The 27,341-nt window shown below is 55.9% G+C and overlaps 12 protein-coding genes across 12 annotated transcripts; 5 read left to right on the top strand and 7 right to left on the bottom strand.

Moving 5' to 3' along the window:
- Nucleotides 1-1,001: 1,001 nt before the first annotated feature.
- DL89DRAFT_208113 (uncharacterized protein) lies at nt 1,002-1,687 on the bottom strand (the record flags this gene model as incomplete). Its single annotated transcript, XM_040884130.1, has 2 exons — nt 1,002-1,163; nt 1,199-1,687. Coding segments are annotated over 2 exons (651 nt in total), but the record flags the coding sequence as incomplete, so codon positions are not given.
- A 318-nt stretch (nt 1,688-2,005) lies between these two features.
- Nucleotides 2,006-2,807, top strand: DL89DRAFT_292390 (TIP41-domain-containing protein; the record flags this gene model as incomplete). The annotated part of the gene is made up of 4 exons (XM_040890300.1): nt 2,006-2,548; nt 2,623-2,663; nt 2,692-2,724; nt 2,759-2,807. The coding sequence occupies 4 exons, from the start codon at nt 2,006-2,008 to the stop codon at nt 2,805-2,807; spliced, it is 666 nt and encodes a 221-aa protein (XP_040744363.1).
- Nucleotides 2,808-2,856: 49 nt separating this feature from the next.
- On the bottom strand, nt 2,857-4,455 carry DL89DRAFT_256966 (uncharacterized protein; the record flags this gene model as incomplete). The annotated part of the gene is made up of 3 exons (XM_040885484.1): nt 2,857-3,575; nt 3,617-4,136; nt 4,213-4,455. 3 exons carry the CDS (start codon nt 4,453-4,455, stop codon nt 2,857-2,859), a joined length of 1,482 nt encoding a protein of 493 aa, XP_040744362.1.
- A 411-nt stretch (nt 4,456-4,866) lies between these two features.
- DL89DRAFT_222697 (uncharacterized protein) lies at nt 4,867-5,331 on the top strand (the record flags this gene model as incomplete). Its single annotated transcript, XM_040884596.1, has 1 exon — nt 4,867-5,331. One exon carries the CDS (start codon nt 4,867-4,869, stop codon nt 5,329-5,331), a length of 465 nt encoding a protein of 154 aa, XP_040744361.1.
- A 184-nt stretch (nt 5,332-5,515) lies between these two features.
- On the bottom strand, nt 5,516-8,157 carry DL89DRAFT_292387 (nuclear pore protein 84/107; the record flags this gene model as incomplete). Its single annotated transcript, XM_040890299.1, has 8 exons — nt 5,516-5,983; nt 6,025-6,193; nt 6,228-6,445; nt 6,518-6,712; nt 6,751-6,868; nt 6,900-7,663; nt 7,692-7,821; nt 7,931-8,157. 8 exons carry the CDS (start codon nt 8,155-8,157, stop codon nt 5,516-5,518), a joined length of 2,289 nt encoding a protein of 762 aa, XP_040744360.1.
- A 2,755-nt stretch (nt 8,158-10,912) lies between these two features.
- DL89DRAFT_266910 (uncharacterized protein) lies at nt 10,913-11,658 on the bottom strand. Its single transcript, XM_040887297.1, has 4 exons — nt 11,600-11,658; nt 11,463-11,577; nt 11,201-11,322; nt 10,913-11,151 (listed from the first exon to the last, which is right to left on the bottom strand). The coding sequence occupies exons 1-4, from the start codon at nt 11,630-11,632 to the stop codon at nt 10,975-10,977; spliced, it is 447 nt and encodes a 148-aa protein (XP_040744359.1). The 5' UTR covers nt 11,633-11,658; the 3' UTR covers nt 10,913-10,974.
- Nucleotides 11,659-11,943: 285 nt separating this feature from the next.
- On the bottom strand, nt 11,944-13,965 carry DL89DRAFT_234454 (P-loop containing nucleoside triphosphate hydrolase protein). Its single transcript, XM_040884945.1, has 2 exons — nt 13,903-13,965; nt 11,944-13,833 (listed from the first exon to the last, which is right to left on the bottom strand). The coding sequence occupies exon 2, from the start codon at nt 13,684-13,686 to the stop codon at nt 12,190-12,192; it is 1,497 nt and encodes a 498-aa protein (XP_040744358.1). The 5' UTR covers nt 13,687-13,833; nt 13,903-13,965; the 3' UTR covers nt 11,944-12,189.
- Nucleotides 13,966-14,386: 421 nt separating this feature from the next.
- On the top strand, nt 14,387-16,176 carry DL89DRAFT_266909 (acetylornithine aminotransferase). The gene is made up of 2 exons (XM_040887296.1): nt 14,387-15,182; nt 15,223-16,176. Exons 1-2 carry the CDS (start codon nt 14,424-14,426, stop codon nt 15,820-15,822), a joined length of 1,359 nt encoding a protein of 452 aa, XP_040744357.1. The 5' UTR covers nt 14,387-14,423; the 3' UTR covers nt 15,823-16,176.
- DL89DRAFT_140121 (DUF866-domain-containing protein) lies at nt 15,742-16,811 on the top strand. Its single transcript, XM_040883427.1, has 2 exons — nt 15,742-16,182; nt 16,328-16,811. The coding sequence occupies exons 1-2, from the start codon at nt 16,036-16,038 to the stop codon at nt 16,655-16,657; spliced, it is 477 nt and encodes a 158-aa protein (XP_040744356.1). The 5' UTR covers nt 15,742-16,035; the 3' UTR covers nt 16,658-16,811.
- A 1,220-nt stretch (nt 16,812-18,031) lies between these two features.
- DL89DRAFT_256959 (uncharacterized protein) lies at nt 18,032-19,789 on the top strand (the record flags this gene model as incomplete). Its single annotated transcript, XM_040885483.1, has 1 exon — nt 18,032-19,789. One exon carries the CDS (start codon nt 18,032-18,034, stop codon nt 19,787-19,789), a length of 1,758 nt encoding a protein of 585 aa, XP_040744355.1.
- A 539-nt stretch (nt 19,790-20,328) lies between these two features.
- Nucleotides 20,329-21,855, bottom strand: DL89DRAFT_266907 (uncharacterized protein). Its single transcript, XM_040887295.1, has one exon. It carries the CDS (start codon nt 21,452-21,454, stop codon nt 20,384-20,386), a length of 1,071 nt encoding a protein of 356 aa, XP_040744354.1. The 5' UTR covers nt 21,455-21,855; the 3' UTR covers nt 20,329-20,383.
- Nucleotides 21,856-22,575: 720 nt separating this feature from the next.
- On the bottom strand, nt 22,576-26,577 carry DL89DRAFT_266906 (uncharacterized protein). Its single transcript, XM_040887294.1, has 17 exons — nt 26,273-26,577; nt 25,940-26,250; nt 25,745-25,895; nt 25,371-25,712; nt 25,192-25,254; nt 25,081-25,170; nt 24,847-25,053; nt 24,724-24,825; nt 24,673-24,687; nt 24,584-24,642; nt 24,528-24,562; nt 24,467-24,503; nt 24,414-24,445; nt 24,220-24,392; nt 23,748-24,195; nt 23,585-23,720; nt 22,576-23,562 (listed from the first exon to the last, which is right to left on the bottom strand). Exons 1-17 carry the CDS (start codon nt 26,528-26,530, stop codon nt 22,614-22,616), a joined length of 3,408 nt encoding a protein of 1,135 aa, XP_040744353.1. The 5' UTR covers nt 26,531-26,577; the 3' UTR covers nt 22,576-22,613.
- Nucleotides 26,578-27,341: the final 764 nt, after the last annotated feature.

Below are 27,341 nucleotides of genomic sequence, written 5' to 3'. Positions count from 1 at the left end.
GCCGGAATACTCACGGATAGCCTGCCTATCGTCCTCGCTGCCATGTGGCTGACTCGAAGGTTATTATATCTTCAATTGGAACGCCGACGGTGTCGGGTGCAATGTCGCATTCTCTTCAATCTCTCTTTTTTGTTGTTGCTGCTTGTGAACAAAGTCTGTAAATGTCCTATTTACTCTAGTTCAAACCGACAAGGGGGGGTGAAAGCGGCCCATTCTGCTAGGACCCACGCCAGCATGCCATGGCAGCACTGTTTTTGGGGAGGGGAAGACAACACTTTTCTTTCCCCTTTTGAACGCTGGAGCGTGCTTGCCTCTTGTAGAGCGGAAATTGGCAGCATGTTTCAACAAGTAGCATCCGAAATGGCGGCGATGCAAGGAGCTGCATGGCAGCCGCTCATGAGGCCCACAAACAGTGACAGAAAGCGAAGGCATTCGGTTTCATTCATAAAATATCTGTCTATTCTAATCATAAGGTGCTTGTCTAGAGGCACCGCGCCAAAAAAACGCAACATCGAGGTTAGCAAAAGCACAAAGGTGTTTTTTCTCCTTGGTCGGATGTGCATATCGGACATGTGGGTGTTTCTCGGCCAATATCCACCTGACTTGGGACATGGTTTGTTGCCCAAAGAGCGGTTTTATTTTCGCCTGGTAGTAGCACTTTTTCGCCTTGCCCCTCCCATCCCCACTTTTCCGAGACATCAACGTGTGGCAGAGAGGGGAGAGGGACCAGGATATCACACCACACGATACACAATAGCACGCACTTGTCGGAATTGGTTGATTTTGATATACGGAAAGGCAGATTTGATTTTCAAGGGAAGAGCAGCTTGTACGGGTAGCCCTGCATCTTGATGCGGAAGACGCTGTTCAGGTAGCTGAAGGTCATGATCAGAGGCCACGACAAAGGCAAAGGTAATGAAGATGCGCTGGTCCTGGTTCTGGATCCGCGGGGCATGCCTGACCAGGCCAACAATACACAGAGCACACACGGCGTAGGTGGCAGCGACGATCTGTGTCTCAACGCCATACTGCTGCTGGTTTGTGGGCGCAAAAAGTACGGCCTCTTGGGCGCCCGTCTGGCCCACGTACGGCGGGTCGTTGATCCTGTTCCACATATACCCGGAGGTCATCAGCAGCACAAACGAAATGGTGGCGACGGTGAACTAGGTTGCGGCCGAGGAACTGCAGGCTAATGTACTTGTAGACCAGAGTAGCAGGCATAAATGACAGCAACCGCTGTGCATGCATTCATCAGGTATTTCGAGTAGTCGATGGGCACATCGGCAGAGATTTTGACGCCAAACAGCTCGCTCAGCTTCTCGGCCAGGCCCTCGGCGCGCATGGTCTTGCCGTTGACGTTCAGCTCGCGCGTCTGCGGATTGGCAAACTTGTGCGGGCCGGTGTCGGCCGGGAATATCATCAGGCGCGGGATCTTGTCGATTTTCATTTGGCTGAACAGCTGCTCGCCGTCCTCGACATCCAGGGAGCCAAAGACCACGCGGTTGCGGTCCCCGCCCGTGCGCTTCCAGCCGCGCGCCACCGACCGCAGCGTCTTATCTAGCTCCTGGCACGGCCCGCACTGGTATTTGGGCGCCAGCGCCGTCAGCTGCACCACCACCGAGTAGTCGCGGCCCTCGGCCACCACGTTCTTCATGAACCCCTCCAGCGTGAACTTGGCCAGCCCATCTGCGTCCTTGTCCATGAGCTTGTGGATTTGCTGCACCGATTGGCCAGAGACGAGCCCCAGGGCCACGAGCCCCACTGTGCCCAAGAGTTTGAAAAGCTGCATTTTGGAATATACGGGTATGCGTGGAAAGAAATACGAATTGAAAGGAGCAGCGAGGAACAGAAAACCAGGAGCTTGGAAAGAAGAAAAATTAACAGCTTACCAGCCTGTGGTCTCAACCCACGTCACAGCTTGGTTGAATAATCGCAGTTTGGATTTTATTCGCAGCTCTCTCCACCTTTCAATGCAACTTCCAAGCACACGCCTTTTTTCCACAGAATGACAACAGTTGAGAAAATCGAGACGCCGACAGTGGGCGGGCTGCGGATACACGGGTGGGAAATCAGCAGCTGCCATTTGCCAATCCTCAGCAACAAGGAAATCGAGCAGTACTCGCAGGCGCTCGGGTTCAATGTGCCCGAAATGATCTTTGGCAACAACTACCTGCGGCTCACACACCAGGCCACCGGCAAGGCGATTGAGCTGCGGGCACTGGACGCGCTGCGCATGGTGGACGTCAGCGAGCACTCGGCCAAGAGCGTGCAGGTCAGCATTGCTGGAAACTGGAGCCAGGCGCAGAAACGCAAGGACATCACCGACGTCATCAAGCCGTTCGACTGGACATACACCACACGCTACACTGGCACGCCCGCCGGCGGGCTGGCCTTCCATGCAAGCGATGCGGGAATCGACTACGATCGGCTGAAGGTGCGCGAGGACATCCTGTTCTTCGACGAGAATGTGCTGTACGAGGACGATCTGGGCGACAACGGCACGTCGCAGCTGGCCTACAAGGTACGGGTGATGGCGTCAGGGTTCTTTGTCCTTCAGCGCTTCTTTCTGCGCTGTCGACGGCGTTCGTGTTCCGCATCTTCGACACTCGTATCTACCACCAGTTTGGATCCGACACTGTGCTGCGCGAGACCAGCGAGCGCGAGTGTCCATTCGACGACATCCGGCGGAAGGTGCCGCGCAAAGAAGCACGACGACGAGGACCTGTCGCTGACTCAACAACATTCCGTTTGTCGACAGCGCCATGCCCGCCGCCCGCGTCCAGTGTGCGGCTGCGCGGCTGCGCTAGTCCCCCAGTGTTTTCAATATATTACCCCACAGCCACTACGCAAGAGTTGTCAGTATGCCTCGTGGAAGCGCCGCGCAACCATCTCCAGCTCGCTCCGCTCGGTCTTGGCCTGGTGCAGCACATACTCGAGCCGCCCCACCACCACATCGCCGCTCAGAGCGCCTGCCAGGCCCTGCAGCACTCGCGCCAGTGCAAACACCAGTGCCAGCACAAACAGCCGCAGCTCGCCACGCGCGAACACCACGGTGTTCTGCCCCAGCGCCAGCGACGACACCAGCAGGTGCATTTCGCGGCCCAGCCCCAGCTCCACTCCCAGCTCCTGCTGCACGTCCAGTAGCTCGCGCTCCACGCTGCCCGCTAGCAGACTGTGCCGCGTCGCCATGCTCTTGTCGCCCGGCGCTGAGTTGTACTCCGCTGCGCTACTGATCAGTGGCAGCGCGCTCTGAGCCGTCTGTAGGTCGCGCAGGAATGCGCGCGTCTGCGGCGTCACCATGCGGTCCACCAGCGTCCACAGCCGCCCGAACAGCGACAGCGACGGGCCCGATCGCGATCCTGCCGCGCCGATCATGCCGCCAAACATGTCATCGTCCGAACTGCTGCCGCTCTGCGACGACTCGTCGTCTGATGCTATGTACCCGACCCCGTCGTCCGACTCGCTGTCCCACGGCGCCACAACGTCACTTGCCGCCTCCGACTCAGTATGCGGCTCACTGCCTGTATCGAACCGAGCCACGCGCTCCAGCGCGCTGCGAGCTGGCTGCGCCGCGCCTGCATCGCTATCGAACATCCATGCTCTCCACCGAATCAACCTTGCGCAGCGCACTGCGCGCCGCCAGGAATTTGGACTTTTTGTCGTTCGCGCGCCTGGCATGCCCCACGGCCGTCTTGATCCGAGCTGCATCCTACCGCCGGCTCAAACCCCTCAACATCGGCAAACTGGAGCCGCGCCATGCCGTCGCTGACCTCCATCGCAGCTGCAGCGCCGCCTTCGCGCTCCACAATCGTCAGCGGGTTGTTTGCATGCGCTACCGCCTCGGGGATCTTCATCTTGGCAAACAGCGAGCTCATGTACCAGTCCACCAGCTCGCGCTCGCCGGTGCCCGCCAATACGCGCTGCTCCAGCTGCCGGTCCAGCTCGATGGCCTCCACTGCCTCATCCTCCACCGGCATCACCGATACCTCCAGCTTCCCGGGCGCTCGCATATACAGCGGCTCGTTCGACAATTGCTGCCGGAAGAACCGCGACCCGACCATGCACCGGTTGCTGCAGTACTCCTTCTGCTCTGTCACATCGAACAGCTTGCGCCGCGACAGTGAAATATGGTACTGCTGCGTCATTCGTGTCGCGCGCCGCCCGCCGACAGATCGGGTACCCGCACAGATGCCCGGAGCTGCGCTCGCTCACCACGCTCAGGTAATCGTCCGCCGTCATGTACTGCGCTGCCTGCTGCAGCTGCACTATCGACACTGGGCTCAGCAGCTTCTCTTGCCAGCTCAGCGTCAGCCGGTCGTACTGCTGCTTGGTGCGCATGCTCTGTTTGACCGCGTCACGCCGCCGCTGCTGTACCTGCTGTGTCTCCGTGTTCTTTTTCTTTTGCAGCTGCCGGGTGCCGGGTGCCGCCCGCAGGGGTCTGGGACTTGTGCTCATTGCAAGGGTATTTGAAAAGGAAACAAAAATATGGCTAGTCTAGGTTATTCTGTGTGGTGTTCATAAGTGCTGTGGCGGAGAGGGGAGGAGAAAGGCACGCGCCACGAAACTCCACGGTAGGCGTGTGACGACTGGAGCCAAACACTGCCAGCCCTGTCTTGATTACATCTGGCTGTGATTGTGTGATCTAGCTGTTTTCCGTTTGGCCTGCAAGCAGCTTGAGGCAGTGATTGATTATCTTTAGGCCAGATAGCAAAATAGTTGTCGCTTCAAGACCACAGCATTCTTTCAATTTCTGTCTTTGCACGTCCAATTCAAGATTTGTTGTACTTTTTTATTTCTCCTCTTTCTCCAACCCTCACCCTCCCGTAATTCGGACAGAAAAAAAGGCTTCAATAAGGGCAAATCACAATGACCGGCACGCATTCAAAGGACTGGAAAGAAGAGGCCGCCAAGTACACATTGGGCGGTGCTGGCGTTGGTCTCTTTATCAGCGCTTTCCAGACCGCCTACGGCTCCTCGGCCAACAAGGGCGCTCTGAGCGTATTCACCCAGCACGGCAGCACCATTGGGTTCATGGCTGCCATGGGCGGTGTTTTTGCCGGTGTCGATGCTGCGTCCGCGCAGATCCGCGGCAAGGAGGACTTCGTCAACTCGGCTGTCGCCGGATGTGCCGCCGGCATGATTGCCGGTATTCGGAAGCGCTCGATCCCCGCCGGTATTGGCGGCTGCCTGTTCTTCGGTACCACCATGGGCACCTTTGAGTACTCGGGCGGCTTCGAGGGCAAGATGAAGGGCATGACTCGCGAGCAGCGTGACGAGTACCGTAGCGGCCTGTTTGCCTCTGTGGAGGACCTGAAGAAGTCGCAGGCCTAAAAGCCCCATAGAGCTACTTGGATGATGGAAAAAAGGGCGGTTCGATGTTAGCTGCATAGCCTGCCCTCTATTTTCTCGAGTTTGTGCGTGTTTACAATATAAATCTCATACACCCCTCTCCAGCCTTGCGAATGTTGTTGAATATGTAATCTGGAAAGAAAGGGATCTGAAAAATGAAGGCTGCCTATAAACCAGCCGGTTCTCCCAGCAGCACCGGCATCGCCTCCTGCGACTCCTGCTTGGACTGCAACATCTCAAATGCCGACTTGCGCATCAACCCCATGAATGCCGCCAGCCGCCCCTTCGGATACGCCGCCGACGCCCTAGCCATCTCGCGGTATATGCCCTCGCCTTCCTCGGCCACCACCTGCGCCAGCTCCAAGCTGCGCTCCAAGTTTTCCGGCACTGCTACACGCGAATCATACAGAACCGCGTGCAGTCGGAACACAACCTCGGGCACATACAGCGCGCGCAGCAGCGCCAGCTCGGTCGCACGCACCTGCCGCTGCACGTCCTGACGCCCAGTTGCAGAAACATCGACCTGCAATGACGGCTCGGTCAGCCAGCCGACGCCCAGAATCTTGTCCTGGAACATGCGAGTGGCCTCGGCTGTCTTGGGCACCACCTCGTCCCGCCACTCAATCCACTGCGCCTGCACGTGCGCGGCCGCACGGCTGCGGTCCTTGGCACCACCTCGTCCCGCCACTCAATCCACTGCGCCTGCACGTGCGCGGCCGCACGGCTGCGGTCCTTGGGCACCATAGGCTGCTGGCACATGAGCTCTGCCCAGCCCGAGTAGAACGCCAGCGAGTCGCACATGGCCAGAATGTGGATGTACTCGAGGAAGCACGATGCTGTCTCGCTCCGATGCACGCGCCTTGCCGCCCTGCGCTGACGCCTGGCTGGGCTTGGTCGGCGAATCCATGACATCCGACTTGTCAATCCACTCCTGCTGCACAAATCCGCTAGGAAGCGAGTTGAACAGCCGCGCTGCGGCGTTCGTCCGCCCACGCAGCATGAACCGCCTTGCCAGCTTGCACACCTGCGCCAATGCATAGTCGTACAGCCGCGGGTCGCTTGTGACCCACTCGATTGCACGCACTTGCTCGAGCTCCTGCGGTGTTATCGGACTCGGACCGGCTCCGCAAGCTCAAATAGGCTGCGCTGCCCCATCGCTATCAGAGACGTCGTGCTGGAGCAACGCCAGATATGATGCACGCTTTGCGATTGCGTGCCAGTCGAGCCTGTGCTTCTCGGCCAACTGCAGGAGCTGGAAGCGCACAGGCAGCGGGTCGTTCACTTTCTGCAGGAACTCGGCATACACCTCGGTCTGCTTCTCTGCTGGCAGCTGAGATGTATATAGGGCCACTAGTTCGCGGTGCTTGTCCGAAGACAGTGGTCAATGTACTCTTCCAGAACTGTCTCCACCGCGTCAGAAGGCAAGTCAAAGCCTACTTGCCGCATGTACAGTGCAGCATGGACAACGAACCGAAGCAAGTCGCCCTCGTCTTCAGGACAGTGCATCCGAACGCAGTTTCTGCGCGAAATCTGCAATATACTCGGCGAACCCATCAAGAATAATCGCTGTCTGCAGTCTGTGGAACGGCGTCTCTGTCTCCTTCTTGACAGCATCGGACTCGTGCGAGCGCATCGCTTCAAAGACCTGCTTCAGTCCGTCCACTGGCGGATACTTGCTTTGGATATGCCCCAGCGACATGGTTTCGGCCGGGATATACAGCGAGTTCTCCCGCACCACGTCCTTGTCCACACGTTCCTCGATCATAGCATTGACGTACGCCCACACTATATCCTCCCACGACTTGGAAACCAGCAGGACCTCATCCAGCCGCCCGCTGAGCGCCGCATACAAGGCACGGTCATATAGCTTGTTGTCCTCGTCCTGTGCCAGCGCCGCACATGTCTGCTTCCACAGCGCCCGGTTCACGTTTCCCGCAGTGTCCCGCGGCTGCATGTCCCCGTCGCCAATTTTGTCTTCAACCTCGAGCCTTGGATCGCGCCAAAACAACCCACCCCGCATACTAGCTGCACGCCATGGCTCGTCGCTTTCGACACACAGATTCAGTGCATCGTCGAGCCGCCCACGCCGCACAAACTCGTACAGCGAGCGCAGCAGGCTGTCCTCGTACTCGCCGTCCTCCGCCGCCAGGGTCCTCTTTTGCCGTGTCGGCGCATCCGGATCGATTTCGGTCACTGCACCGCCAGACGTGCTGCCTGCCGATGAGTCCTCAGCCCGCTGATTGCGAATGTTCTTGCGTGTATAGAATAGGTAGCCGCGCCGTGTCTCTACCGGCTCAAACGGCACCGCTGTCTCCTCAAGCCAGGCCCGGATCGCATGGCACTGCAGTAGCACTGCTGCTGTCACCCATTACATCCTGCACCCGCACAAAGTCCGTGGTAGCAATCGACTCTGCTGCCACCATCGTGTCGTCCACCATATTTGCGTCCTGGTCGGCTGCGCTCTGCTGTGCTCTCTGACGGATTCTACAGGATCAAAAGTGGTATACTGCCAGTAAATAACATAGCTGAGGATTTGGCTTCCAAATTTCTCCCTGTTAGCCTTTTCTTGCATTCAACTTACGTGCTCAACCGCTCCATGAGGTCCCATGTGTTGCTCTCGACTTTCCAGTACCTGGCCCGGCCCTTTCTCAGTGGGTCTTCTGTGTTGTCAGTATCGCCCTCCAATACCTCAAAATACTTTTGCGTGAGCTTTTTGAACTGTTGAGCCTGTGACTCGTCCCGGTTGTCTGACCCCGGGCCGCTCTCGACCACTGAAGCAAACTCGGTGGCAATATCCGCTGCACTCATTTATCAGGTTCCTAAAGTAAAAGTATGAGTGGGAAATGAAGCAAGTGACAAAGGCAAAGACAAACGACACACGTCAAAGGCTCAAAAAACTCTCCTCGCCCAAGGCAGTGCCTCACCATATTAACAGATCACAAGTATTAGATTAATTTTTGTTTGTGGTTATTCACGCGTCTGCCGCATATATCGTCCGTCATGGTGCTGGCAAGGCGTGCTATATGCCAAAGATGTTGGTTGCGATTGAATGAAGATTTGAAAAAGAAAGGAAAAAAAGGAAAAAGGAGATAACTGCCGGCCCGGTGTGATATCCAATCCATGGTCCAGCCATCGATAGCTCGCAACCCGGGTCATCGCTGGTTTGTGGCCAAATGGCTAGCCTAGTCGAACAGTGCCCACAGATACGGCGAGTCAACCACCAACGTCTCACCATCCAAATCCAGACTCTAGCTCTACTGGCATGCTTGCCGGTGACTCTGGCACTATTTGAGTTAGCGGGTAAATCTCAATGTCAACTTCTGAGTCTGCTACTAGCTCTGACTCCATCCACTATGCTCGCTGGTGACCATGGCGTTACTTGCGTTAGCGGGTAAATATCAATATCAACCTCTGAATTTCGCTACTGACTCTGTATCAAGCTCAGAATCAGATATCCAATCAGAAATAGAATCTGCAACCAAGGCCGAGGATAGAAGTCATTGACTCAGTTTCCCACCCTAGTACTGACACTGTCTCCGCCTCAGTTGTGCTCAAGCACAGCTCTTGAGCTGGCTCCTCTGGACTCTCACACCTGCTAGCCTGCATCCCTGTGTGCTTAGTGTTGCTGCTCTTGTTGCTGCTGTTGCTGTTGCTGCTGGTATCTGGGTCACCAATAGGCGGCTCCTTCAGTAAACCATGGCACGCTACTTTCTCCAGGTGGTACTGCTCCGCAGTGAGTAGGCTGCCTAGTCAGACTAGCATTGCATTGCTTAGAGCCCTCGCCCCGGTATTCCTCGGCCATTGTATCCCTGGTGGTGTTGGTAGCTCTGTCCAAGCCATTCGTCTCCAGCATACTCCTTGACACGACGCTGCATCTCTCCGAATGGTATTTCATAATGAGGAGCAAATTGCTTGGGCCAGGCTGGTATTTTCCTGCTCAGTACCACAGCTCCTGCTGATCTGCGTCCCGGAGTTGCTGCTACTTCGCAGTCAGGGGCTTGTCCATCCCAGCTGTGGTGAAGGCAGATGCGCTTTGGTAGGGGCTCCGCAGCATCTTCGTCGTAGCTGCAAGCTCTTTTGCATCCATTTTTATTATTTTCAAGCTGAGTCTCGTGCGGCTGCATGCTATCGGGGATAGGTTGAAGTGATGCTTGAGCTGCCAGTGTATTGGCCTTGCTCATTAGCTGCCATCTGGCCTTTGCGACAAGCCTCCAATTCCCAGTGATGATGAGCTGGTATCGGAGGTATATGCATTGATGATAAGTGATGGAGTCAGCAACAGTTATCTCCACTGTGAGAATAAGGCCTAAAATTCTCGCTCTCCCTCTGAGGGCTGGATGGGTGGATGAGTTTATGAATATCCATCGTATGTAAGGATTATCTGTAATAAATGCAACACGTAATGGAGTAGATAGATTTGGTTTTTTTGCAGTCAGAATTGCCTAATGGTTTAGGAGAAGTTAGGAGAAAAGGACAGCGATGATGGTGGACCGCTGCTTTCCGTAGGAGCAACGGCTGGCATTTTATACCCACACGCAGCTGCTCTTGCTGAGTCGCAAAACGGCCTCGGTCAGCCCAAAAGGGGGCCAAAAGAGTGTAAAAATGTTAGGAGCTGCTGATTGCTAACGATAATAGAACAATATGCCATATGGCCTAAAACGTCGAAATTGCCAACAAAGATGATCAAGCAGATTCGAAGGTGATGATGAGGACGATGAGGGACGATGAGGACCGATCCAAGGTTGATGGCACAAGCCATGCCTGAACTAATGCCGATTGCAAACCACGATGTCAAATCTCTTAGCAATTGAGCATGCATGTATCCGTGGCACATGTCGCCTTCGTGTTCTCCAGACAAGCTGCTATGCTGGTCAGGTAGTTCAGATATGATTGAAGTATTTTATTTCGAACTACAGAGACAAAAGGTGAAAAGCCTGGAGAGGCTGCTATAAGCGGCCATCTTTCATCAGAAGCTGCAAGTCCTCGTCAGAGCCTTCATTCACTATCAAGGGGCCAGCAGGCTGGGTGTTTGGAGTATGGCAACAACGTTTTATCCATTGATATCGTCTTGGCTTGCAGCTTTCGTCTTGGCTCTGTAACAAGACGCCGTATTACTGAGACATATGATAATGTTACCCAGCACAAGGTGATACAACCCCTGTGAGACCGCATGCGGCCAGCCAGGCCGAACTTGGCTGTCACTGAGCTGGCACAGTCATGTTGTTTGAAGCCAAGCCGCCGACAGCACAACCCTAAACCATGAGCAGTGATGAAAGACAAATAATTCCTATCACTGCATGCATATTAGGATGATTGTTTTGGACCAACACTTACAACGCTCAAGCCAGTTGCCCCTTTCCCCTTTTCTTACAAATTTGTGGAACCCTCCAGCCTACTGACAAACTCCTCACGAATATATCCTTCCATCTTCGTATACTTTTAACGTATATACTTTTCGTGTGCGCTACAAATACACGGGTTTGCACAAATAACAACACAGGCTAAAACAGCATATTCAATGATAGATGCTTTACTCGGGTCGCAGAGAAAATCTCTGTTCGACGCTATCAGCACCTGGTTATATTCGTACCCGTTGAAACAATTTGATTGTATATCATCAAAATCTTAGTTGGAGAAGGTATGCTTGAGAAGAGGGGTTACTGTTGTTGGAAGTTCAGAATCCAAGCTATCCTGGAGCTCACGGTGTTTATAATATGCTCTGGCTGCAATTATAGCGGAACACAAAAGGAAAAACACCGCCATCGGGATATCAAATCCCCTTTCCATATTCCTACGTTTGTCCTTAATAATGCGAGAAATACCCGTGAACAGCAGGCCGCCTAAGACATACCATCGAATCACCAAACGATAGGCCAATAATTGAGAAGAGACGCGAGTACTGATCCTTGTCTTCACTAAGAGCGTACATTTGATCTCTATACATCTGGTTCACATCATGCAAGAATGCACGTTCTCCAAGGATGAACCAGAAAAAGATATTTGGTGTGATGGCAAGAGGAAAAAAGACATTCCACAAAGAATTGGCGACAAAACGCGATGGATGTATTAGGATACAAGCCGATGTCCAACAGCAAGATAATAGTATAGATTACTAGAAAGGATGCGGCATGTTTTGGCCAGCAGTGTAATCTGGCGCTTTTTGCTGCTCGAAGGTGAACACAAAGCAACAGATATACCAAACACAAGGGGCCAGGTCATACGGGCTAGCTGCCGGGCAACAAGAGTCGACCAAAGTAAATGCAGTTTCACTGAGTGGAGGCATTAGATAAAGAGTGTGAAAGGGACAAGTTGAGGAGAAAGCGATAATTCAGTAGTTGACAGCGGATTCCTACATAGACAATGTGTGCATGACCAGATCCACATGGGATTTCCCTAGCTGATTTTCTGTATAAAGCTGCATTGTAGGTGATTTTCGAATGTTCTGCGTACAGAATCAATTACCTTAGAGTACCTTTCACAGAGTCTGTGTGGCGATGTTATGTCTCATCATCCACGTCCTCAAATCACATAGTAGGATATCAATGCCAGCTAAAGCGCCTATTTTGAATAAGACAAAAGGAAAATCTCAAAGATCGTCATCGGACTCCTCCATCGCGTCCTGCTCCACTGTGGCCTCCGGCTGCTTAAAGTATGTGCCAAAGTCGTAGTCATCGTTGCCATCGCCAGCCTCTTCGACCGCCATGTCATCAGCAGCAGCAGGCAGCCAGCTCCAGAGCCTTCTTTGCCTGCTTCTTCTGCTTCTTGCGCTGCTCGAGCTTGAGCTGGCGGTTGAGCTGAGGGTTGATTGCAGCCTCCTCGCTGGTGAGGGCCTGGCCAGAGCTACGCTCCAGAGCCTTGATCTTCCTGGTGGCTGGCAGGTCGATGACGGTGGTACCCATGGGCGCTGTGGACAGCTTCGTCGTCCTCGGACATAAGCTCTTCGTCGTCCTCGCTGGACATATCGGCGGCGTCCATCTCCATGTTGATATCCTGGGTAATGGTGCGACCCTCCATGACGACGGCACGGCGCGAGAACGCATTGTCGGTCTTGGCACCCTCAAGGGCGGTCGAGTCAATATCACCAAGCAGGGCGCCAATGTCGAATTCCTTGGCCCACTCGCTAACAACAACGGCACGCTCGGCGCCATGGGCGGCGGCAGCGTCACCAGCAGCGGTCATACCCGAGTTCGTCTTGGCGGTCATGCCCGGCGGCAGAGTGTAGTAGGGGATCTTGCCCTTGTTCCAGTCGGAGAGCACAATACGGGCCGCAGCCTCAACATCAGCAATGCCACCGCGCTTGAGCTGACCGCGCTGGATGGCAAGACGCACCAGGAAATCGCGGGTGGTCATAAAGGCCGGCACATTGTACATGGCCTGGAGGGCCTGCGGCTTGCAGCGCTGGACGATCAGGTCGACAGGGGTGACGGGATCGTCAAGCAGCTCGACCTTGATGCAGTTGCGCAGCATCATCTCGGCCATGGCGGTCTCGTCAAGCTTGGTGCCAGCCTTGACGGGGCCGTTGAAGACGATGCCAGGGCAGTCGAGCAGCTTGAGGTTCTTGTCAAGATGGATCTGCTGGACAAATTTGGTGAAGCCAGGGGTGGAGCCCACGCCGCAGACGCGCGACCGCTTGAGCGAGTTGATCAGCGACGACTTGCCGACGTTCGGGAAGCCAATGGCACCGACCGTGATGGATGTCTTGATCTTCTGGTTGCGCGAGTAGTTCTTCAGCAGCTGGATCAGCGACTCGGCGCCGACGCACTCGGACGTGGTCAGGGTGGCAGCCTTCTTGCTGGAGGAGCTGGCCTGGCCCAGGTTGCTGCGCTGCTCCTGCGTGGAGGCCTTGAAGGCCAGTGTGGGGAACTCGTGGCGCAGGTACTTTAGCCATTTCTCGACCACGTCGCGCGGCACCAGATCGATCTTGTTCAGGATCAGGATGATGCGCTTGTTTGCCCCAGCATCCATGATCATGCGCTCGATCTGCGGCGCGCGCGTGCCGAGCGGATCGCGGGCATCAAGCACCTCCAAGATAACGTCGGCGTTCTGAACAACCTTCTGGAACTCCTTGTAGTAGGCACGCTTCGAGTTGTCGCGCCGGCCCACCACGGCGCCGTCGACGGTAGCCCGCACGCCCGAGTCCGAGTCCGAGTCGCTCATGTCATCCTCATACTGGGCATCCCGCGACTGCGCGTCCCGGGCCAGGTCGGCAATGCTTGTGACTGCACTGATGTTGCGGTTCTTGTCGTGCAGGGATTTCCGTGCGTCGCGCTGGCGCTCCTTCTCCTCCTTCAGCTGTGCCCGGTGCTCCTCGATCTGGTTCAGCACCTTGTCCTTCATCGGGAACAGGTTCGGGATTCCAGGGTCCTTCTTCAACTTCTTGCGCTGCGGGTTGCGCTTCGCCTCGCGCCGGTCCTTGCGCCGCTTCTCGGACGCCTTGCGCCGGATCTTTTGTTGCTGCTTCAGCGGCACACGCTTGGACTTGTGTTCTACAGGTGTATCATTAGTTCTCATGACTCTAAACATCGCTCAAGGTGTGCTGCTGTTGACGCTTACTCTTGGGGACCATTGTGAATTCCTTTAGAAAAGTTTAAAAATGAAGAAAAGGTTCGGGTTGAAGAAGGACCGCGGCTGTGTTTTTTTTGGTAGTGCAGGAAACCAGCAAGAACTTTTTTTTCATTTTTCGCGGTTCGATCGGACGGCTCGGCTCGCTACGGACAGCACCGGCTCGCTTCTCCTGGAACGATCTTGAGACGATGTCAGACCCAGCCATGTCATCATCCTAGATGACGCAGGAGGTGTAGTCTGGTGACAGCAGAGCTTGCCACCGTGCTGGTGCCAGGCAAATGCAGATGTGTGCCACGGCAAGCTGGTGCCATGGAGCCAAAGTACAGCTTGATGACTAACAAAACCACCATATCTACGACGGATCTTCCCAGGGGTATTTAAGCCGTATTTCGTGCAGATTTCACAGTGACAAGCCATTCCTGCCTTATCTTCCGAATATTTGGCTTTTTCTATTTGTACCAACTATGCGTCTCCTGCTCCAGTCGAAGAACACCCTTGCGCGGTTGCCAATGGCTCGTGCGCTGCGTCAAACTGCGCTTCCGCAGACCGCTGTGGGCAAGCTCATGGCATCGCGCACCTTCAACTCCTCAGCACGCCTGGCTGCGGGGGTGTCTTCGGGTGACAGCTTTATCTTAAAGACATACGCTCGGCCTGAGCTGACTCTGTCGCACGGCAAGGGCAGCTACGTGTACGACACAGCAGGCAAGGAGTATCTGGACTTCACGGCCGGGATTGCTGTGGTGGCGTTGGGCCACAGCCACCCAGATGTATCGGCAGCAATTGCCGACCAGGCGACGAAGCTCATCCACTGCTCGAACCTGTACCATAATGAGTGGGCGCCGCAGCTTGCGCAGACGCTGATAACCGCAACTGAAGCGTCGTTCTCGTCGGCCACCGCCGGCCTGTACGCCAAGGGAGCCGATGGCAAGATCGGTGCACGTGTGTTTTTCTCAAACTCTGGTACAGAGGCGAACGAGGGCGCCCTGAAGTTTGCGCGAAAGTATGGCAAGCACGTGGCCACTGCCGGCACGCTGGGCAAGACTGCGTCGGAAGCGCTGCGTGGCGATCCGAATCTGAAGAGCAACATTGTGTCGTTTACCGGCGGCTTCCACGGCCGCTCCATGGGTGCGCTCAGCGTCACGGCCAATCCAAAGTACCAGAAGCCGTTCACGCCGCTGATTCCTGGCACACAGACCGCAAAGTACAACCGCTCCGATGAGCTTGCTGCCTTCATTGACGAGCGCACGTGCGGTGTCATCGTCGAGCCCGTGCAGGGCGAGGGTGGCATCCACCCCTGCCGACGTCGAGTTCCTGCGTGCGATCCGTCGCCGCTGCGATCAAGTTGGTGCGGTGCTCATCTACGACGAGATCCAGTGTGGGCTGGGCCGCACGGGCTCGCTGTGGGCCCACCACCAGTATCCGGAGGACTGTGTGCCGGATATTGTGACCATGGCCAAGCCGCTGGCGAATGGCGTGCCGATCGGCGCTATCATGGTCAGTCAGAAGATTGCCGATGTGATGAGTGTCGGTGACCATGGAACGACATTTGGCGGCAACCCGCTGGCGTGCCGTGTGGGCTGCACTGTGCTCGGCCATATCGCCAAGCCGGCGTTCCTGGAGCGTGTCAAGGAGGCCGGAAAGGTGCTCGAATCGGAGCTCGAGCCAGTGCTGAAGCCGTATCTGGGCGGCCTGGTGGTGGAGCAGCGCGGCATGGGTCTGCTCCGTGGGATCCAGTTCGCCAGCGATCCGACGCCGATTGTCAACTTGGCGCTGCAGCGCGGGCTGCTGCTGGTGGCCGCTGCTGGCAACACTATCCGCCTGGTTCCGCCCCTCACCGTTGAGAACGCCGACCTAAAGAAGGCCGCGACAATCATTGGGGAGTGTATTGCTGAGACATCCAAGAAGTGATCGGCGAGCCTGAAAATTTTTTCAGGCCATGGTTGCCATAAAGGTGGCCCTGGGCTACGATGCTCTATAGACAGGTCCTGATGGTCCCGCCCCTCCGATGGGGACCGCGTGGTTTGAAAATCTTCTTTCGCTTTTTGTCTTTCATACTCCGTTCTTACAAGCGCACGCAATTCTTTTGGTTACTCTTCGATCATTGAAACTCCGCTTTTAAACATGGTGAAGCTCAATCTGCAGTTCCAGGCTGAACTGACCAATGTAACCAACGTCGTGCCAGCTGATGCCGACTATGCGTGGAACTTCAAGGTCAAGTGCAACTCGTGCCACGAAGTAACACCCAACTTTATCACCATCAGCGCCGAGGTAAGAGGCTTCCATGCATTCCTGTTTAGGGGCATTTGAGGGACACCCGCTCCACGACTTCGCAACAGAGAAAGAGCACGATCAAATGGCAACAGGGTCGGTAATCATTTGGGGGAGGGAAATGTAACCCATGCCATGTGTGTAGGACAACAGCTCGATTTCCGGCAGCCGCGGGGAGGCCAACTTTGTTATGCGCTGCAAGTTCTGCAAGCGTGAGAGCTCGGCGTCGATCGAGGGCAGCCCGAAGCCGTATACGGCCGATGACTCTGGAAGTATGGCGACGATCTTGTCGCTGGAGTGCCGCGGACTGGAGCCCGTGGAGTTTGAGCCCCGAGATGGGTGGAAGGCCGAGGGCGTGGAGTCTGGCACGGCGTTCGAGATTGACCTGACCGAGGGCGAGTGGTACGACTACGACGAGAAGGCCAGCGACGAGGTGTCTATTACTGAGATCAAGCACCAGATTGTTCGCGGGTAATGGTTAGACCTGCCCCCAGCCACGCCGTGCATATGTTCAGGCGCATGCTTCTTATTTGACTACCAATATAGTTATTGCAGGGCATTGTGTCCGAGGATGAGATTGCTCCAGCGCAAACAAGCCGCATAATGGTACAATAGCCAAAGCACCTAGAGTTCTATTATTGTATCCTGTATGTTGTTTTGTTGCTCCTGTCTAACCGCTGGAGGGGCACAGAAAAAGGAGCCAAGGCGAAGCACCAATATGAACGTATCCGAATACAGCTATTTGTGGCAAAGTATTTGCAGCTGCAGACTGCGAACCACATTCAGATGACCAGAAAACGCTGGACTTTAGGCGCTCGGTGCTGCCTTGCGCAGACTCGCCTTTGTGAATTACTGTACTGCCCATTTCCGGGTGCCAGCTTTTAACTTTCAAATGGAGCACATCCTTTCTGGCTCCATTCGTAAGAGCCGGGGGAGTGTGCTAAATAAAGACGCACTCATGGGCGCTACCGAAAATGACACAGCGGGATGTGTCCTTCCGGCGATAATGGTACCGGCCAACAGCTGAGCGCGTGTGCATGTCGGTAGCAGGCGGCTCTTCATGTGCCTGAAAAATGGCCAGTAAACAATAGACATCACGCTTCCTCAGAAAATATACATGCCAGAGTATGTAAACATTTATAACAGATCCATGCATCCGAGACTGCCGTGGAATGTGTTAATGACCCCTTGCAGCTTTGTGCCCGCTGGAACAGACTTTGGCTGCACGTCCAATAATTGCCACAGGTGCCTTTCACAAGAGGGTGCAAAACTGGTTTCACAGCTGCCACAAAAAAGAAAACAAAAAACGCACTTCTGAAAATCTCAGACCGCGGGTTATATAGGGACCGCCTGTCCCCCCAAACCAAAGGTCATTGCAATTTTTATAGCTCGACCGTTTCTCTTCTTTTTGCTTTTACTCCTCCCTCACCTCGTTTTCACGTCTGTCAAACACGCTTGTATTTTTCACCTCTCCCTCTCCGTCCCAGTTTACTATTCTCAAACCTCTTTTCTCTTTCAGCAAAAGAAAACACGCCGTGAAACCCTCCCCCTGCTTTTCTAACCTCTCTTTCTCTAACGACATTATTCTCACACGCTGGCTCTTTTTCCCCCTTTTACACATTTCTTGCAATTTTTATACTCCTACCCACCCGTATTTCCAAATTTGGTCCAGGCGACGTACACGCTGCTGGGTGGAGAAGCACACCTTTTAATACCAGTAACTCAGTCATGTGGTCTAGTACACGGTCTAGCCGGTTCCAAGGGTGTCGGAGCGCAGCAGCAAGGGACAGTATCCTCGGCGCCGGTGCACAGCGCCACAGAACACATCGAGCCGGCCAGCAGTGCGGCAATGAGCACGGCGGGCCGGACGTCGGGGGCGCGGATAAAGACAAAACACATAGTGCGGCGGTCGCCCAGCCAAACAGCGCTGCGTGGGTGCGTGCCGACGCGGAGGCCGATATCGTGGCTGTTCCGGCGCAAGGCGACAAAGGGCGCTCCCGCCGTAGCACAGACAGAGCGCGAGTCGGGGGCCGTGAGCGAGGACGACGGAAACGAGCGGGTGCGGCGGTCGCCACGGCCTAGCGATATGCGGCCTGGGATACAGCATGCGTCGGTTACCGTGGAGTCGGGGCAGGGCGGGCTCCGGGCACACCATTTGCGGCTGAAGACGCCCGATTACAGCGAGTTTACGCCAGAAATGATATTGCGGGCGCAGAGCAGCAGCGGGGCTGTCGGCCGGAGCACTATTGTGTCGCTGGGATCACCTGCCGTAAATAGGGTCACAATATCGACCACTGACACAGAGCTGCCCACTATTGGTGAGGCGCAGTCTGGGGTCGGCGCCGCAGTAGGGGCGGCGCAGGAGGGCTCGCCAAAATTGGCCTCTGTACATGTGCTTACGCGACAGTCGTCATCTGCAGAAAGGAGAAGCCTACATGCAGACGGCGGCGGCGATGAGCTGGACCACGTGCATGGCAGTATGCACGACATGCGCCTGGATGAACACGATGAGGAGGGGTACGAGGAGGTGGATATTAATACGCCGTCTGCAGGGTACTTGCTGGCGATGCGTGGCGATGACGGAAGCAGCGACTGGAACTCTGACTTCAGCTCGCCGTCATCGCGCCACCGGTCTGACGACCAGCCCACCACCGAGACAATGACGATCGACCCTTCCGGCTCTGCCCGTCTGCAGGATCGGGCCCGCGGGCGTGGCGTGCTGGAGGTTCAGCAGAAAATCCGCGAGCAGGAGCGGTGCCTACGGAAAATCAACGAGCTGCGGGACATGTTTCTGGAGATCCGGCCCGCAATCATGCGCCTGCTGGCGCTGGAGCTGCCCGACCGCGGGTTGCAAATTGGCACCCTGGCGTTCGCCAGCACGACGCGTGACACGATGGGATCGAGCGAGATTTCGGTGGAGGAGGAGGAGCTGTGGGAGCTGTGGCGTGAGATGGAGGCGCTGCTGGCGCTGATGGACAACGAGAACGGGATGCGGCCGCAGGTGGTGGAGAGCCGGATCTCGCTGAGCAAGAAGCGGTCGATCATGATGGCGTTCTGCGACTGGGAGCAGTACTCGCAGTACGTGCAAGACGCGTGGACGCGCGCGGTGGAGGGCATCGCGCAGCCGAACATTGCGCATATTAGCCGCAACAGCAGCACGAGCACAGGGCTGAATCCCAGCAAGCGCAGCAGCGCGTCCAGCGTGGCCAACAACATCAGCTCGGCCAGCAGCAGCTGGACTGCGAGCCGCGGGATGACCACTGGGTCGAGCGCCAGCGCGCGGCGGTGGGCGCAGCAGCGGCGGCGGTCGGTGATTGGCGTGGCGCCCGAGAGCCTGCAGCGCATCGTCAGCGAGGCGGAGCGCATCAAGGACCTGTGCGTGTTCCACCTGGGCAAGATGTCGCCGTCGTGGATTGACTTTATGCGCCGCGTCGAGCTGGCGCTGGAGGGCGACGGGCCCGCATCCCGGGACGAAGCCAAGGATGGCTCCGAGGGCGACGACGAAGACGACAGTGTGCCCCCGTTGCCGCGCCAGCCAGTGCAGCAGGAGCCCAGGCAGGTGCTTGTTGGCGCTGGGCCTGGCACCTACGGAAGCGTCGTTGTTTAGGGGCAAAACACCTGTTACAATAATAAAGCATCTTTTGAATGACATTCGGAAACCTCTGTTCTTTTGTGGGCGCTGACGCAGCCGCTCTTTTCTTTTCGCTAAGGGCAAATTTGATTTTATTTTTTTTACTTTTCTTTGTGGAAATCATGAGCGCGAACGACATGGACCTCGACATACCGGAAACCCAGACCAATGTGCAGGGCAATTCCATAAACACCCCGCCGCAATCGGCCGGTCATACTCCGCAGCGCCCGACTGCGTTTGGCAGAGTTGACAGTGGCACTGCTATCAGTCGGCGCACGCGCGCTGCAGGACAGCGCTGCCCCCGAGTCGCCACACTTGGGCAACGACGACGAGGACATGGCCATGGAGTTCGAGGATAGCAGGAGCCATCGCCCCCAGCGTCGCGGGCGCAACGTGCGCATGTCCAAAGCCTTGGCCGAATTGTCACAGACCGTGCACAACGACTTCCCAAACGAGTTTGGCGACAACTGGCACATCGTCCACTGAAATACTGCACGGAAACAGGTGGACTAAGATGGATATGTACTTGTGGTCATGAAGAATAATAAGTTACGTTAAATATGCATTGCATCAGCACACAGCTGACGCTTCACTTGTGATGCCCAGGGGCTGCGTCTCGTTAAGGATCCGTGTCAGGGACCGGCGATCGGTGCCCATCGACAATGAGGGTGCGCTGGAGATGCGCGGCGTGTGGTCTGGCGGATGGGGCATCTTCTTTATCACGCTGTTGCGGAATGCTGCCGTGACCGGTAGCGGGTGTGCCAGAGTGTCAGACACCGATATCTCGAGCATCGACGAGCACGACGGCGAGGGCGGCACAAAGACAAACTCGTCGCTCTCACGCGGCAGACTGGCCAGGGTAAGCGGTGTCGACGTACTTGTAGTAATAGCCAGGCTTCCAGTGTTCTCGGGGTACTCCTCGACCACCTCATAGTCGGTCTCCAGCGGTTCAAGGCTGACCGGCTGGCCATCTGGTGAACTGGTTTGCTCAGACATGCTGTCGTGACAAGAGTCGGATACGGGATTCGACCACTCGACACGGGGACGTGCGACAATGGTTCTGTCATTCTGCGAGTCCTCGGTGTCAGCCAGGGGTCCTGAATCACTAGTGCTGCTGCTGTCGTCGCTCGCCTCATCCTGGCTCGATGGCTGCTGCTTCACAATACCGTCCTGCACCGTCTGTCTCGCCGCATCGGGCTTGCTTCCCAAGCCGCCGCGCACCGCCTGCCTCCGGTCAACGACCGTCAAGCCTGCCAGAGTTGGGTGGCGCGACTTTTCATTGTCACGCTTCAATGAAACGGCACAAGACCCTGAAAGTGACGGGGGCGATTGCGAGGCGTACAACTTCGACGCCACGGGCAGACGGAAACTCGGACCAGGCAGCTTCAGCGTCAGCCGCAAACCCTCTTTGGACTGCGACATCTTGCGCGCCATCTGTGTGTCGGCTTCTGTGAACTGTGCCAGATACTCTTCCGAGTACACGTCCCGGCACCGCGCGATGTTTCCCTTGCGCTGCTTCTCCTTGTCGTCCACAGCCGTGCTAATCCGATGTTTGGTTACTGCATAGACACCAAGTCCACCGGCGATCACGCCTGCTGCCACAGCGGCGATGACAATGACAATGATGGTCCATGCCTCCATCATAAAGTGTGTATGCAAGTATTGGAGTGGAATAAATGTAGCGGGAAGGGTAAAAGAAAGAAGAACGGGTTTAGAGATAGCGAGAGGGAGAGTTGAGAAAAGCGATATTGAAAAGAAGCGCTAAAAAGACAAACGTGAAGGGCTTTAAGGGGAGGGTGTAGGAGGGGGTGGGTCGTGAGTGTGAAATTTGAGGGAACAGGAAAGGGGCGTAATGTATGAGTGCGGGAGATACGGAAAAAGGAAAGAGGAAGAGAGAGTAAGGTTAGGAATGATACTGCGCGCAACTCGAAAACAGAAGGTATAGAGGGAGGAAGGAATCGTTAAAACAAGCTCAAAATAGAGACATCGACATAAATTACCGCTCTCGTTACAAGAAAGCGTATTGTATCAATAGAGAAAATAGACCACCAAAAGTACCAAGGGGAAGGGAAAAGGAGAAGCCAACGGCAGCGAATGTCGCGAAACGTAAATAGACAACCAGTGCATGAATTCAAGCCAAACGCGAACACACCTCAGCTGTCAGTACGGTCGCTAAAGGCCCATCTCGCAGTAGGCCCGTATAGCCGTAGACCGCGGGCTTGGAATCGCTTTCTTATCTTGTTTTCCTTTTTGCGCCCGGTGGTCCCGCCAGGTTGGAATAGTAACAATCTTGTGTGCTGGCAAGCGTGACACAGGCCAGTAGGCCCCAGACCATGCAGAGAAAATGGAACTGTGCTACTACGTCGTCTGGCAAGGAATTCGGAAGTTACAATATCTTCTTTTTCTGGTTTGCAGTGCTGCCGGAAAACACAACAACCAAAGCTGCCGTCCAGAAGGCGGGGGCAGTAGGGAGACAAGTGCATTGCAAGACCATATTCATTGTAGTAACTGCTGTCTCCATTGTCGCCTGTCATTGACGCGCTTGGCCCAGAGCGAGTATAGAACCGAAGTCAGCAAACCTAAAAGTGTCCGCTCGGGAGTCTGCAGCAGCTCAAAAAGACCAAGGTAGTGACCATTGTCGACGCAGCCCGTTTCTGGGTAGCCCGGCCCATTGACGCTGAGGGCACAATTGCTACTGCCCTAATGCGGCACCGTGGGCTGCGGGATATTGTCGCTCGGTATGTGGACCGTTTGGGGCGAGGTGATGCTGGAGTTTAAATTTATTGAATAATGCGCAATCTCAGTGCATAATCCGCCTGAGATGGTTGACAATGCACGGCCAGTACTGGTTTTCATTTGCGCGCTGTGCGCCTGCTACCCCGCCGACGGGCTCGTTGTGCTCGGCATTGCGCCCCCCGCGCTTTGACTCGAGCGCAGCCATGCGGAGCAGATTAGCAAAATCGCTCTGCAGCGCCAACGGCATCATATCATCCGACTCGTCGACATCGACATCCATCTGGCGCACCTTCTGCCGCTGCTTGACCCCATGCTCAAACTTCTCTGCAACCTCGTTTGCCTGCTTGACAATCGATACTGGCACGCCCGCCATTGCCGCCACATTCATGCCGTGCGATTTGGAGGCCACTCCGCGCGTCAAGCGGTACAGGAAGGTGACACGGTGCTCCTCTTCATTCACTGCGCACGCCATAAACATGGGCCTGAGGTGCGGCTCGACCGTGCCCGAGCTTTTGGAGGTGATGCCCTTGAGCAGAGACTCGGCAAGCAGTCCGTAGTGGGTCGAGAATAGGCCCAGGCAGCCAAGGCGTGCACACAGACCGTGGAGCACGCCAAAGGCGACTGCCTCGCCGTCGTGTGTGCTGGTGCCACGGCCGAGCTCGTCGAGGACCACCAGCGAGTGCGGGGTCGCGTAGCGCAGAATGGTCGCCGTCTCGGCCATTTCAACCATAAACGTGGAGCGGCCGGCCAGCAGATGGTCGCGGGCCCCAATACGGGTAAACAGGCGGTCGACAGGGGTGATTCTGGCCGACTGCGCCGGAACATAGCACCCAAGCTGGGCCAGGATGACACCCAGACACAGCTGCCTCAGTAGCGTTGACTTTCCACCCATGTTCGGCCCAGTCAAGAGAATCATTGACGCTCCGTCATCCTGGTCGCCGCTGGACATCATACTGGATTCGCTATGGCGGCCCAGCACAATGTCGTTCGCAACGAAATCAGAAATTGCCCCGCTGAGCGCCACGCACGGATGACGCAGCTGGCGGAACTCGAATATAGCCGCCGCAATTATCGGCGGGCTCGAGAATCTCGGGACGGCACAGCGGCATGCCCAGCGACGACGAAGCAACAGTCAGCGCCACAAGACAATCGAGTTCCGAAACCACCGATACTGCCTTCATCAACAAAGCGTAGTGACGGTCGAATTTCGCGTACAGGCGGGTCTGGTAGCTGTCGAGCACCATCGACTTGGTCTCAAGGGCTTCGGCACGTTCCTGGACCTTGGTGCGCAGCTCAGGCGACCAGTAGCGGTTGACCGCCTTGGTGCCAGACAGCTTGAAGTAGCTGTCGGGAACCTTGACTGAGACTGGCATCTCAAGCTGGTATGGTTCTTTGCCCATGTGCTTGTAGTCGATGCTCTTGCTGTTGAACTTTTTACGGTTCTCCTTCAAATGCTGGTCAAACCACGCATCGAGCTCAGTCAACTGCACCAGGACCTTGTCGTATTCCGAATCTGCACCAGGGAACGGGAGCAGCCGTCCCTCGTTTGCTGCCATCGTCTGGTCGAACGCCGCATTGATCTGGCTGAGCAGATCGCCAATGGGTGGGAACATAGTCAGCAGCGACTGGAGCCGCGCAGGCAGCGCCTCGCCATGAGAGTTGCGCAGAACAGCGATTAGCTCGTTTGCTGCACCCAGGCCTTCGAGCAGTGAGATGAAGTCAGCAACCTTGCACCGGCCAGAGTGGACACGGCTCAGCACACGCTCTAAATCAGCCAACGAGCGCAGTGTTGTGCAGATAGTATCAGCCACTTCACCGCGAGACATCAGATACTCGACAACGTCTAGCCGCGCGTTGATAGCACTGGCACTCTTCAGCGGGTGGCAGGTCCAGCGGCTCAGCAGACGCCGGCCAAACGGTGTCAGCGCGTGGTTTAGAAGCGCAAACAGCGTGCCTTCGACAGTGGCTGCTTTGCTACCAATCTTGGATGCTGCAGACATAGCAGCTCCTCCGCTCTCCGATGAAAGGGTGAACAAGTCAAGGTTGGAAATGGTTGGTCCGTCCAGAACCAAGGCCGTGTCGTTCTGCATGGGCTGATACGTCGAGAAGTTCTTTAGAGACACCAGGTCCTTGTCAAGCTTTAGTGTCCGCAAGTAAGAGATCAGTCCGCCCACTGCGGTCAATGCCAGCGTGTCGTTTTCAGCAGCATCACGAAGCAGGACCGGCCAGGTGCTCATGTCGCTAGCCTTCTCGTCAAAGTAGAATGCCTGTTCCAGCTCGCGCGTCAGAGTTGGCACATCCCAGAACTCTTTGCGCGCAGTCAGTGCAATCCAGTCGGTGCTTGGTGCGCACGTATTCTTGAGCGCCCGCCATGTCGGTTGCGACAGCCCCGCCATACCGTCCCACGCTTCGGGTCCCGACAGCGACAGCTGCTCAAGCGACATGATGCTGGTGCTGGTGCTCCCCTTGGTTAGACTGACCGCAGTCAGAGACGGGACACCGCGCTGGCCAGGCCCGTATCCACCGCGGACATAAACCACTTCACGAGGGTTGATCTGCACCAGCAGCGTCTCAAGCCCACTGCGATCCGCATCGTCGTTCTTGATGCTGCACATATGGAACTGCGCAGTGGCTGTATCGACAAAGGCGACGCCAAATGAAGTCGCGATGTTTGTGCCGGAAGCAGCGACGTCCTCCGCGTTCTCCTATCTCGTGTGTCGCCTCAACAATCGCCAGACAGTACGTGGCCAGGTCCTGTGTCAGAAGCGACGGGTCGATCAGAGTTCCAGCAGTCAAGACGCTTCGTCAGCTCACGCATCACCAGCCCGTCGCCCTTCTTGGAGCTGCCTCTCTCGCGCATATCCTTGGCCAGCTTACTCTCCAACTGGTCTACCCTGGCAACCTTGTACCCCTTGGCTATGAACTGCGCAACCCAGTGGTCGAATGACGACTCGGGCACACCGGCCATTCGCATGTTGACACGGTCGGTCATTTTCAAGTCGAATTCCTGTGAGCCAATTGATGCGTCGTTCTCGTACAGCTCGTAGAACTTGCCCTTCTTGAAAAACACAACCGTGTCCCAGTGCTTGCTCTTGATTTCCCAATACTGCTTCTCGAACGCCGAAAACTTCTTCCACGCGCTGCTTGGAATAAACAGCGTGCGCTTATCGTAGCCAGGGGTCCGTAGGACCGTACTCCCTGGGCATCCTTGACGTCCTCGAGCCACGCATACCGCTCTTCGTTCTTCTTGGCAAACTTTGCTACCCGCTCCTTGCGCGCATCGTTTGCAGTGACCGCCAGTGTCGACTGCTTCGGGCTCTGGAGCGTTGCCATCAGCGGAATGGAGCTGGACGCTGTCGAGAGTGTCGACAGGACTTGACCCGCTGTGACTGAGTCGGGCAGGGCGCCTGTGATCTGTTGAGCAGCGTCATTAGCGAGGGCTCGTCACAGCTGGTCGTGGCTGTGCTGGTGCCACGATGGAGCCGCTGCCTCTTGCTCGGGGTCTTCAGCATCACATCGCCAGTGCTGCGCTTCGGAGCTGACAGCGACAACGGGGTGCCATAGTCGCTGTCGTCGCTATCGTCGATGACTCGTCCATTGCGACCACTGGATCTGGTAGCAGCCGACAGTTCTTCAGGTACAAAGGTGCCATCAGCATCGTCGTCGTCCGTCATCGGCATCATCATCCTCGGTCTCCAGCCCTGTGTATTCCTCGGCTGACACAGCTGCCGGCTTTGCTCTGGGCTTCAAAGGTGATTTTGCGTATTCCTCTTCGGCCATCTCAATGTCTTTGAGTATGTCGTCGTCCATGGGCAGGTCATCATCATTGAAGGATCCGTCCTCCTCGTTGATAGCGACGTTCAGGTTTGCAACCCCCTTTGGAGAGGCAAAGAAGCTGAATAGGCTGGTTTGTTTCTTGCCTGCAGATTCGGCCGTCTTCAACGCTTGCGATTTCCTTGGTGTTGTGAACTTGCTCCCCATTGCAAATGATACTGAGAATACAAATAGAAAAGGTTTGGAGACGAAAGTGAGTCTTTTGCAGCAGATCAACAAGCAAAACTTTGTGCTGACAGCCCATGCGGGACGAGAAAAAAACCTGTAGGCCGACGTGACAAAGTCTAAGCCACTTTCTGGCGCACGCGTTGCGCGCATCAGTGATCCGCTAACAAATTCGGATCAGCAGCAGAGTTAGCGAGAGAGTGGGCTGGGTTCATCACCCCTAGTGGGGACAGTAGACTGCGGCGGTTCTAGAGCAATTCTGGTCAAGTGTTCAGATCAGACAGCCAGGGTGCGAAAGTCGCAGCCCGGAGTCTGGTCTATGGCTTACAAAGCGCTGCTGCCATATATACTCGCTGGTAGCTTCCAGTAGCGCAAAGGTGCTGCGCTGGTGTCGCGGCAGGCTACGATGACGCTGATCGCCAGGCGATAATCGGGAATCAGGCTATTCAAAACAGCTGGAGACCATTGTTCCGTCTGCTTTTGTGTTCGGACTGTCTCTCGTTAGCACTCCTCTTTGTTTCGGTAAATAGCCAGTTTAGCACGCCAATGCCGCCGGAATTGGTCACGCTCGAAGTCGAAACAGCACGAGCACTGCGTGTTCTGCGCAAGTTGCTTGGCAAACTAAGCGACTTAGAGGAGGAGGCAGTCCTGCGTCCCTCGCTATACCGAGATGTCGCCAAGACCGCAAAGGACCTACCACCAGCCCACCCGTTTGGGCTGCTAGCAAATCAAAGGATGCACAAGCAGCCGCGGTACACGTACAAGCGAAAACGCACACAGGCGTGTCCATAGG

This window comes from Linderina pennispora, assembly GCF_002104995.1.
Source record: "Linderina pennispora strain ATCC 12442 chromosome Unknown DL89scaffold_5, whole genome shotgun sequence".
NCBI lineage: Eukaryota > Fungi > Kickxellomycota > Kickxellomycetes > Kickxellales > Kickxellaceae > Linderina > Linderina pennispora.
The sequence above is the reverse complement of the archived record's forward strand: the minus strand, read 5'-3'. Positions and strand labels throughout refer to the sequence as shown.

Bases quoted from the DNA above. Each gene is read 5' to 3' on its own strand.
- DL89DRAFT_266909 (XM_040887296.1), top strand. From the start codon at position 14,424: ATGGCTCGTGCGCTGCGTCAAACTGCGCTTCCGCAGACCGCTGTGGGC. The intron at 15,183-15,222 runs GTGCAGGGCGAG...GCCGACGTCGAG, and splicing joins GCGGTGTCATCGTCGAGCCC to TTCCTGCGTGCGATCCGTCG.
- DL89DRAFT_266906 (XM_040887294.1), bottom strand. From the start codon at position 26,530: ATGGGGAGCAAGTTCACAACACCAAGGAAATCGCAAGCGTTGAAGACG. The intron at 24,504-24,527 runs GTAGCAAAGCAG...CCACTGTCGAAG, and splicing joins GTCTGCAGCATCCAAGATTG to GCACGCTGTTTGCGCTTCTA. The intron at 24,196-24,219 runs GTTCTGCGCAAC...TCTCATGGCGAG, and splicing joins CAGCAAACGAGCTAATCGCT to GCGCTGCCTGCGCGGCTCCA.
- DL89DRAFT_266910 (XM_040887297.1), bottom strand. From the start codon at position 11,632: ATGCCTCCACTCAGTGAAACTGCATTTACTTTG. The intron at 11,323-11,462 runs GTAATCTATACT...TCATCCTTGGAG, and splicing joins AACATGCCGCATCCTTTCTA to AACGTGCATTCTTGCATGAT. The intron at 11,152-11,200 runs GTATGTCTTAGG...CGCATTATTAAG, and splicing joins TATCGTTTGGTGATTCGATG to GACAAACGTAGGAATATGGA.
- DL89DRAFT_234454 (XM_040884945.1), bottom strand. From the start codon at position 13,686: ATGAAGGACAAGGTGCTGAACCAGATCGAGGAGCACCGGGCACAGCTG.
- DL89DRAFT_266907 (XM_040887295.1), bottom strand. From the start codon at position 21,454: ATGGAGGCATGGACCATCATTGTCATTGTCATCGCCGCTGTGGCAGCA.
- DL89DRAFT_140121 (XM_040883427.1), top strand. From the start codon at position 16,036: ATGGTGAAGCTCAATCTGCAGTTCCAGGCTGAACTGACCAATGTAACC. The intron at 16,183-16,327 runs GTAAGAGGCTTC...CCATGTGTGTAG, and splicing joins TTATCACCATCAGCGCCGAG to GACAACAGCTCGATTTCCGG.